At 46.2% G+C, this 10670-nt stretch overlaps 1 protein-coding gene across 1 annotated transcript; it reads left to right on the forward strand.

The window, feature by feature from the left end:
* SNAI3 (snail family transcriptional repressor 3) lies at positions 1-10670 on the forward strand. The gene is made up of 3 exons (XM_063141069.1): positions 1-164; positions 7262-7900; positions 10426-10670. Exons 1-3 carry the CDS (start codon positions 86-88, stop codon positions 10605-10607), a joined length of 900 nt encoding a protein of 299 aa, XP_062997139.1. The 5' UTR covers positions 1-85; the 3' UTR covers positions 10608-10670.

The following is a 10670-nucleotide window of genomic DNA, read 5'->3' on the forward strand; positions in this document are numbered from 1 at the left end:
GGGCGGCCCATGTTAATGAGCGCGCGGCTTTATCCCACCTGCCCGGCCGGCTCCCCTCGCGTCGCCGCCGCCGCTGCCGCTCGCCATGCCGCGCTCCTTCCTGGTCAAGAAGCCCTCGAGCACCCGCGTCCCCAACTACGGCCAGCTGGAGACGCGCCGCCAAGGTAAAGTCGCCAGCGCCTTTGCGCCCAGGGCGCACAGCGCGCGTTTGGAGAGGCTGCCGCCGGGTCCCTCCAGCCGCCTTGCCGGGGCGGGCGGGTTGCCTGCCTGCCTGCCTGCCTGCCTTCGCTCAGCCCCTCGCCTGCCCCCTGCTTCGCGGGCTTGCGGGCGTCCCCTCTGCTGGCTCTCTCTCTCTCTCTCTCTGGCGCAGCCGGGAGTTTCGTTCCCAAACTCTCTCCGGGCGCCGCCTTTTGCGCATAAGACTCTAAGGACGAGATCCTCTTAAACGACAGCAGGAAGAATTGGGTAACTAAATGGAGCTTTAAAGCACCCGTTTCTTAGGTTCCCCCTTCCCCTCTGTCATGGATCTGCCACAAAAGTTGGGTGACACCGTTCTCAATGGGCTCAAAATGATGACTGAAGAAAGGGACTGTTTCCCACCACAAAAAAGCAAAAGCTGTCTCGTTTTGGAGCTACCAGACCCAGGCCATTAAGCAGGTCGCAGAGAAGGTAATTAGGAATTCAGAGGATTGAATTAAATAAGAAGGTAACTGTTACCAATACGGAAGATACGAAGTGAGCTCACAAATGTACTTAGGTAATCTTTATCATAATGTACGTAATTCGCAAAGCAGTTTGGATAATATCCAAAGAGAGAATGGTGGATTAGAGCTCATCGCCAGAGATGAAGAGAATTATGTGAAAAATGGAGAGGCAGCCAATTGCATGTTCAAGGTCAGAATGAGCTTAAATTTTCACTTCTCAATGAACAAAAACGTTTTGTAAAGTATAGACATTCAATCTTACATACAGATGTCTAGAAAAAAAATGTACTTCGGTTTAATTCGTAAACTTTAAGAAAACATTTTGCCGGAAATATATATCAAAATGAGTTGTATCCAATTTAAAAAGTGTATGTTTAAGTTTTTGTATGTGTGTTTTGATCATGAAAGATTCTTTTAGAAGTCAAGATTGTGGACTTAGATTTATGAATCAGCAATTAGTATTGACATATTAGCAGTGAAGTAGTATTTTAGAAACTGTACAAATATGGTCCGATTTGAGGGGTCAGATAAGCTTCCTTGCTATCAAGTCTTTACCTGTGATACTGTTCTATAGAGACAACTCTACAGAGGAAGGCTTGGTAAGCAAAATGGACTCAGCAACTGTCTTCCGTAACAGCTAGAAATGTTTAGGAAATATCACTTTAGTTATTTTTAAATCCTTGCATTTTAACTGGGCGTTTATAGTTGTATCAATAAAAGAAATAGATCCAGTATTAGTACTAAACCAGAATTGGAACCCACTGAAAATCTGAGGTGTACACTTCCTTTAGAAGTGTTTTTATCTGCTACAGGGAGCAAAAAGCTCCTAAAATAATAATAATAATAATAATAATAATAATAATAATAATAATAATAATAATATATTTCTTACCCGCCTCTTTGACCGGATTGAGGCGGGGAACAAGAAGCATAAAATACTGATTAAAACATGGTATACACTGTTTGAAAACATCCTAAAAGCATACTAAAATATCCTAAAATTCTACTGGATAGGCCTGCCAGAAGAGATCAGTCGATAGCTTTCCTGAATGCAGATAGCTCAAAGTAAAAGCTCCACACTGGCCTGGTTCAGACAACACGCTAAACCATGTTGCTTAACCACAAAACGGTGAAGGGATCCCTTAACCATTTTGTGGTTAAGCAGCATGGTTTAGCGTGTTGTCTGAACCAGGCCACTATGCACTCACTGCAATGCCTGCTTTATGAGCAATCTCATCCAAATATAAGCCTAAAGGTTCCTCTAGTCTGGACTCGGTGTTGCAACATCAGCTGGACTTTGGGGCACGGCTCAGGGCCCTGGAGTCCAGACACCAAGGCGCCCCTTCTCCTAATGACTACTCAGAAAGTGGCAGCTGATGCAAACATCATTGTATTCCTGTGGTCTTAATGGTGTTATCATTTAAGTGAGTTTAAAATGCAAAACTGTGCATTGTTAAGAGTTTTTTTTTTTAAATCAGCATTGACAAACAGGTTCCCCTCCTTTCTATTTTAACATATCAGCAACGTAGATGCAGTTTTAAAGCATGGGGCAGAGGGAACTTATTTGTGTGCTTAATAGCTGATGGCACACAGCCATCTAAAGGAGTTCCCCATAAACCATTGTTCAGGGTCTAAACTTGCTGAGCTGTGCTATTGGCCAGACTTCTTGTCACATGGGAAATGGTTCCCCCTGGGGACGTGATATGGTTGCTATTATATTATTATTATTTTTATTTGTATCCCGCCTTTTGCCCAATGCTGGGCCTCAAAGCGACCTTACAAAGTTTAAAATATACATGGGGGGGGGGGGGGAGGGAAACAAAACCATAAACAATTAAAAAAATACACAACAAAATTATAAGTCATTAACATAGATGGAGGGCTGGATTATTCTCCAAAGACCTGCTTGAACAAAAAAGTTTTAGCTTGCTTCCAAAAGCCCATCCAGGAGGGAGCCAGCCTAGCTTCCCTGGGAAGAGAGTTCCAGAGCACCGGAGCAGCCACCGAGAAGGCCCTCTCCCATGTTCCCACCAAGCGCACCTGTGAAGAAGGTGGGACTGAAAGAAGGGCTTCTCCAGAAGATCTCAAAGCGCGGGCAGGCTCATAAGGGAGAATACGTCGAGGCATATAGAGCTTTATAGGTCATAACCAGCACTTTGAATTGTGCCCGGAAACAGACCGGAAGCCAGTGGAGCTGTTTTAACAGGGGAGTTGTGTGCTCCCTGTAACCAGCCCCGGTCAACAATCTGGCTGCAGCTCTTTGAGCCAGCTGGAGTTTCCGAACACTCTTGTAGTGTGTGGTGAAAGTTTCCATGTCGCTGGCAGCATCTCTCAGGAATGGAGCTGGCCTGGAGCGTCTTTCCCACCATGTGGTAGCAGAATCGTGTGAAAGATTGGGGCAATGCAGCACCAGGGGACTGGTGTGAAAAAGCGCTCGTGTGTAGTGGAGACCATTCCCAGTTTTCTTCATGATAATCACTTCCAGTATTGTAAGATCTTTATACAAATTTATGCTGCAACCACACTCTGGGTACAGTTCTGGTCACCACATCTCAAAAAGAATTTTGCTGGGAAAGGTGCAGAAAAGAGCAACCGAGATGATCAGGGGGCTGGAACCGTGTAATTGAACAGAATTATATATTAAATAATATAGAATATATATTTCTGTTCAGTTACACGGCTCTGCAAGGTGTGGCAAACACTCAAAAACGTTTCAGGCCATTGAAATCAACTTAGGACTTTGGATGTAGGAGGCTTCAGGCTGCCTTAAGGGTTGTTGAGTTCATTCCTGTCTACTTGTCCCTAGCATGTAACAGCAGTTTTAAGATGACATGTAAGGAGGGTGGGAGAGACATGATAGAAGCACATGAAATGATTCATTGGGTGGAGAACGTGGATCGGAATATGATTTTTCTCCCTCTCTTATAATTCTCGATCCCATAGTCGTCCCATGAAGCTGACTGGTGGGAGATTCAGGACAGATCAAAGGATATCCTTTTTCACACCTTGCAATTTTAAACCTTAGAATCCACTCTTACAAGGTGTAGTGATGGCTACCAATTTGGATGGGTTTGAAAGGGGATTGGGAAAATGCATGGAAGAGAAGTTCATTGAGGGCTACTAGTCATGATGGGTATATGTTACCTCCAGTATCACAAGCAGTCTGCCTTTACCGTATTTCTTCGATTCTAAGACGCGCTTTCCCCCCCATATAAACATCTCTGAAAACGGGGTGCGTCTTAGAATCGCGGGGGCGTTTATTATTTCTTAGAATCAAAGCTTTTTTTCTGTTGGTGGTACTGAAATTAGTGTGCGTCTTACAATCGATGGTGTCTTACAATCGAAGAAATACGGTATATGCCAGGTGTGTGTGTGTGTGTGTGTGTGTGTGTGTGTTGTTGCACTTATGTCCTGCAGTTGGACTTTCCATTGGAGTTTGTGGTTGGCCACTGGGCAAACAGATCGCTGGACTAGAGAGGCATTTGGTCTGATCCAGTGTGGCTCTTCCCGTGTTCTGATCCCTAGTGACCAAATCACTTGGGGCCTCTGAAAGCTAAGGCAACTTTTCCAGGTTAAACTGGCAGGGTGAATTGGGCACTTAACCTTTTTGTACACTGATCAAGAATGTAAATATTAGCAGGGAGGCACACGCAATTATTTTAAAAATGCCAAGTGTTGCCTCCTTTGTACAGGACGCTATTTGAGTTACATTATTCCTAAGAGGGAACTCAAGGCTTTTGTAGGAAGGAATTGCATTGTGTCATTTCAAAGCAATTCTTAAATATGGGTGTTCTCTACCCACGTTTTGGAAATGGTACCTTGGAAATATACAGTAACACCTGCTCCTCAGCCCCACCCTCCAAAGCTAACCACTCTGGGAACAAATTTGCAGCATCTTACTCTAGAGCAGCCTTCCTCAACCTGGGGCGCTCCAGATGTGTTGGACTGCATCTCCCAGAATGCCCCAGCCAGCTGGCTGGGGCATTCTGGGAGATGCAGTCCATCACATCTGGAGCGCCCCAGGTTGAGGAAGGCTGCTCTAGGGGAACACTACCCCCGCCCACAAGTTTGAGGAAGGCTGCTCTAGAGGCATTATAATTTAAAGACGAAGAAAAACCTCCCAGACATAGGATTATTTTAGTGTTGGGCACACTGATTCCATTGCATTTGACACGGTGGCCAATCTCAGTTCCATTGTGTGGCATGACGCTGGGACTGTGTGTGTATGCTGCATGTGCACATTGCAATGTCATGAGCACACAGCACACAATGTCTGCACGTATCTGGAAAATTTTTTGGTGTGAAGCAGCCTTGACAGAGATACTTCTGTTGCAACAGTTTACAATACTGGAAGAGAGCTCTTGAATTAAAACCAAATACCCAGATATGGCTATTTGAAGCACAGTGTTTTTCTTTAAAACAAAATTGCATATAAAGGCTGAAGTAGGTTAACCTAGGAAGTCGTGTATCCATTTTTAAAAAAAGAGAACAGAAACATTTATGCTAGTCCAGTGGCTTTCAAGTAGTGACAGTCAACCTTCCTTAAGGGCACAATTCTATGTGTATTTAGACAGAAAAAAGTCATACAACTCCCAGCTGTATAGGATGGGCAGAAACTGTTGGAGAGTATTGTGTCTAGTATTGTGAACAAAAAGCGGGGAAGGGGATTCCTTGCTATTGAGTCTTTACCTGTGATACTGTTCTATAGAGACAACAGCATTTAACAACGTTAAGTTTGTTTTTAATGGACCCCAGAATTGTTATTTTTAAATGGATACTGTTGTTTTTATACTGTAGTTTTTATATTTCTGATGGTTTTTTAAATCTTGTATACTTTTTAATGTTTACTATCTTTAACTGTTGTAAACCGCCCAGAGAGCTTCGGCTGTGGGGCGGTATATAAATGTAATAAATAAATAAATAAATAAATAAATAAATAAACTCTGTAGAGAAAGCCTTGGTAAGCAAAATGGACTCAGCAACACTGTCTTTCGTAACAGCAAGGAATGCCTAGGAAATCTAACTTCAGTTATTTTTAAATCCTTGCATTTTAACTGGGCGTTTATATTTGTATCAATAAAAGAAATAAAAGAAATAGATTCAGTATTGGAACCCACCGAAAATCTGAGGTGTACACTTCCTTTAGAAGTGTTTTTATCTGCTTCAGGGAGCAAAAAGCTCCTAAAGTAGTAATAATAATAATAATAATAATTTATTTCTTACCTGCCTCTCTGACCGGATCAAGGTGGGGAACAACAGCAAGCACAATATTGGCTAGATAGACCAAGGCTCTGACTCCAGATAAGGCATCTTGTGAATTGTCCCCCCAATAAATCTTTGCTGTTACTTAGCCGTGGCCTTGAACTGCGTCTCTGTATACTGTTGGGATGCCAACTTTCTCCCTCCCTCCCCCTTCAAAAACTCTCCGCAAGCCCCACATTTTCTGGGAAGACTTTGGCTTGACTCCTTAGTTCCCCCTACCCTCCTGCAGCTGAGCTGAAGTTTTTCTACCTGGTCTTCTTTCCCCATCCTTGCATCCATCTCCCTCCCTTGTGTCATGGGGCGTTTAATTGCAATGTCCTCAAGGCAGGGAGCTGCCCTCTCATCATGTGCTGTGCACATTGGTGGTGCTATGTACATAATTGTCCTCAAATAGTAGGAGTGCCTACTATCAGCTTCGGCTGATACGCCAGCTGTGCCCCTTCCTGGAGTCGGAAGACCTAAAGACGGTTATGCACGCGCTGGTAACTTTGAGGCTCAACTTCTGCAATGCGCTCTACATAGGGCTACCTGTGTGCCTAGTCCGGAAACTTCAACTAGTTCAAAATATGGCAGCCAGGCTGGTCACTTGTACATCTGGGGTGACCACATTACACCAGTCTTAAAATCTCTTCACTGGCTGCCAATTAGTTTCCAGGCAAAGTATAAAGTGTTGGTTATCACCTTTAAAACCCTAAATGGTTTGGGAACAGGCTACCTGAGGGATCGCCTTCTTCCGTACAATCTGTCCCACATACTCAGGTCCTCTGGGAAGAATTTACTCCAGCCAACAAAAACAAGGCTGACAGGTATTACCCAGAGGACCTTTTCTTCTGCTGCTCCCACTTTGTGGAATGGCTTTGCCAGGAGAGATTCGTCAACTTAACAGTCTTCCAGAATTTAAGAAAGCCATAAAGACTGATCTCTTCCGGCAGGCCTCCCCAGTTGAATTTTAAGATGCCTTTTTTAATGGTGTGCTGCTTTTAATGATACACTGGTTTAAAACATTTGAATTAGTTGTATGTATTTTATGGTGTTTATATTTGTGTTGTACCCGCCTTGATCCAGAGGGAGAGGCGGGCAACAAATAAATATATTATTATTATTATTATTATTATTATTATTATTATTATTATTATTTAAAAAAGAAAGACTATGGGCTATGCGTGACCTTTGATGCCCCCTGCCACAGGCATAGCTGAGATATGGGGAACGTTTGCAGGGCTTTTCCCAGAAGAGGGCTGTGTGTGGAGCATCTGTGCTGCGTGGTATTTACATTCTCTTGTGTCTTCCTCCAGAATCCAATGGATACTGCCCCACCTGGAAAGGGGTGGTGTTACCCCTCCTCATTCAGGACGGCGCGGCTGGCCGTGCCGCCCCCTGTGAAGCTGGCAGCTTCTGGGACCGGGGCTCCGTCATCGCCTGCCTGTCCCCCGTCCTTCCACAGAGCAGCGAGGCCAAAGGGGATCCCGGCTCAAACCCCCAAGTTGGGGCCAGGGAGGCCCCAGGAGACAGCCGGGTCTCTGGCACTCCTCTCCGAGATAACCAAAACAACCTCAATCTCCCATCGGCGTTCAGCCTGCCCCAAAGGAGGACTCCCCATCTGGGCAGCTCGGCGGAGGGAGGCGGTGATGGACTGCTGGGCGAGCGAGGGGTGGCCGCTGACCCACTGGAGAGGTTCGAGTGTCCGGACTGCCGCAAGCCCTACGGCACCTTCTCGGGCCTGGCCCGCCACCGGCAGCAGCGCTGCAGGCGGCAGGCGGTGGCAGCAGCGGCGAGGAAGTATTTCAGCTGCAAGTACTGCGACAAAGAGTACGCCAGCCTGGGGGCCCTGAAGATGCACATCCGCACGCACACGCTGCCCTGTGTGTGCAAGGTCTGCGGCAAAGCCTTTTCCCGGCCGTGGCTGCTGCAGGGGCACATCCGGACGCACACAGGTAGGGCCCCCCCCTTGCGGAAGCGGGCCACTGCCCCCGGGTGGAGCTGTGCCTCCTGGCAACTGTGTTAAAACCGCGTGTCGATTCCGCTTCTTCCTTGGCGCTCAGGGTTACATTCAGTGTTCCTCCCCCAAACATGTTATCCTCACAACAACCCTGTGAACCTTTGGTCCGATCAAAGACAAAAAAGGCAGCTACTTCAATGCTTTTGACTTTGGCCTGGTTCGCACATAACACTAACCCGTGGTTTATTTAACCCATAGTCAACCTGTGGTTTGTTGCTTCATCCAAGGTTTGTCTGGCAGATGATCGAGCAAACTGTGGTTTGTTTTCTCCATCTCTGCATTATTCGTTTCCCTCTTCCTTCTCCCTTCTCCCTCCCTGAATCCCAAATGACCTTTTTGGCACTGTAGTCCTGGCATGGAGAGTGGCTGGGGGTTTTTTGACCACTCTTGCCTGCTGCTTCTGTGGCCTGGCAAAACAACCCTTGAATTGCCCACAGTTCTAATGATAGCCCGTAGTTTAAATAACCCAGAGGCCTGGTTCACACATAAAAACAACCCAGCGTGTGGGTTGTTGTTGAATCATGAATAGAGAATCCATGTTTTGTTGTTGGGTTGTGAACTCTGACTTAACCCATTGTTAAACCATAGTGCAGGATTCATACCTAATGACAACCCACAATTCAACAATAACCCATGATTCAGTGACAATCCATACTCAACACGTACTCTGGGTTGTTGCTACATGCGGACCAGATCAGAGTTCACAACCCAGCGAACAAACCATGGGGTCTCTTTCTGGTTGTCTGTGGCTAATAATCCATGGGCTGGTAGCACGGCTGCATTAGCCCATCATGTCAACCCAGAATTCAACAGCCCATGCCAGGGGTTAGCATTACATGCGAACCAGGCCAATGTCTCTTTATCAAGGGCCACTGAAAAACATATAATACAAAAGAATCTTTAAAAACTAATTTACCTGTCTTAAAAAAAACAAAGAGGTTTAAATATATACTGACGCTTAAATACATACCGACGATGATAAAATATTACTCTTACAGACTAATATATAAACCAGAAGTGTTTGAAATACCACAAAACAATTTAAAAGCTCAAAAGTCACTTCTTATCTAACTGTCGGGGACCCTAAACATTGGTGCCACTGGGCTATTCCCCCCCACACACTTTGGTCTTTGTTTTCGCTTTTACAGATTTCTTCTTCTTCTTCTTCATTTAATCCCTTAAGTCATCATTTCACCTTTGGTCTGATCCAGCAAGGGTGCTGCTGCTGCAGCTGCCCGCTGGGTCGTATGGATCTCTGGTCTGATCCCACAGCCTTGTTAGGGGTTCTGTGACTTGCATGAATATCTCCGGGGGCTAGCGGAGGGCGTTCACCCTGAGCTTGCTCCACAGCAGTCAAGGCAAACCATTCCCAGTTGAACATGAGAAGGTGGAGAACTGTGTAGCTGCCAAATGAAACCTTTGCCCAGACTGCAGGTGATGGGAAAGGGAATTCTCTCTTGCTGACCCCGTGGAGCGAGAATGATGGGCTGTTTGCTCCCTTGCCTTTCTAGTTTGTATGTTTTACTGGCATTTTACCTTTCCTAAGACTAACCAAAATTTCACAAAAGTGTGCAAGCTTTCAAATCCTCCAGAACTCTTCATCATGCTAGTGGGTGGAGGGAAGAATATCAGGGAGTGCGGAGAAGCAAGGGAAGAAATAGTATTTTTGCTATTACTGTTACTTTTCTTTCCCCCCTCCCCCCTCTCCCTCCCCTCCTTTTTGTGCCACCTACCCTGATGAAGCACTCAAAAGACTGCACACTTTTGTAGCGTTTTGTTTGGCTCTAACAAAGGTCATGCCCAACTTTGGACGTAGGCAACTCTGGACACTGGGCCAGTGCAGCTGGAAGCAGTGGCGTCGTATTGGTCAATTTGGAAGCGCCACATTGAATTTGGAAATCATGATGGTAGCTGAAGCCACGCCCCCAGGCAGAGTCCAAAAATAAAGGCTGCTGGGTTGAATCATGTCAACGAAACCAAGTCTAGCAGTTTTCATCTCATGGGGAGCAGCTTTTTTGTAAAGCGGGTGGGTCTGCATTGGCCATTCCAGCCCAACACACTTTGCATCACAACAAGGAACATTAAGAACATCATCAGAAGTGCCCTGATGCTGGGTCAGACCAAGGGTCCATCTAGTCCAGCCCTCTGTTCACACAGTGGCCAATCAGCCATCGGCCAGGGACCAGCACGGCAGGACGTGGTGCAACAGCACCCTCCCGCCCATGTTCCCCAGCAACGTTATGTCACTGCTGGCAAAATCCATTTCCTCCCAGCCAGTGTGAGGATTACAGCTAAAATGAGAGGGAACAGGGAGGTCTGAGAAGGAGGAGGATGTTTAAACATCACCGCCCCCCTGCTAATAAAAAGAGGGGGGCGGTGCTGTGTCCCTGGGAGCCCTGGTGGCACTCCACCAAAGTTAGGAAGGCCTGCTCCTGATGCCTCTTTTGCCTTCCTCTCCAGGTGAAAAGCCCTACACCTGCTCTCACTGCAGCCGGGCGTTTGCTGACCGCTCCAACCTCCGCGCTCACCTGCAGACGCATTCCGACATCAAGAAATACCAGTGCCACACCTGCCTGAAGACCTTCTCCCGAATGTCGTTGCTCTTGAGGCACGAGGAGGTGGCTTGCTGTCCGGCAACTTGATGCCGTATTGCACTGGGCTAGCTGGGAATTATTTTTTTTTAAAGAGAATGTCATCCGAAACCA

The sequence above is a fragment of the Elgaria multicarinata genome, chromosome 14, assembly GCF_023053635.1.
Source record: "Elgaria multicarinata webbii isolate HBS135686 ecotype San Diego chromosome 14, rElgMul1.1.pri, whole genome shotgun sequence".
Lineage (NCBI taxonomy): Eukaryota > Metazoa > Chordata > Lepidosauria > Squamata > Anguidae > Elgaria > Elgaria multicarinata.

Bases quoted from the DNA above. Each gene is read 5' to 3' on its own strand.
- SNAI3 (XM_063141069.1), top strand. From the start codon at position 86: ATGCCGCGCTCCTTCCTGGTCAAGAAGCCCTCGAGCACCCGCGTCCCC. The intron at 165-7,261 runs GTAAAGTCGCCA...GTCTTCCTCCAG, and splicing joins GCTGGAGACGCGCCGCCAAG to AATCCAATGGATACTGCCCC. The intron at 7,901-10,425 runs GTAGGGCCCCCC...CTTCCTCTCCAG, and splicing joins GCACATCCGGACGCACACAG to GTGAAAAGCCCTACACCTGC.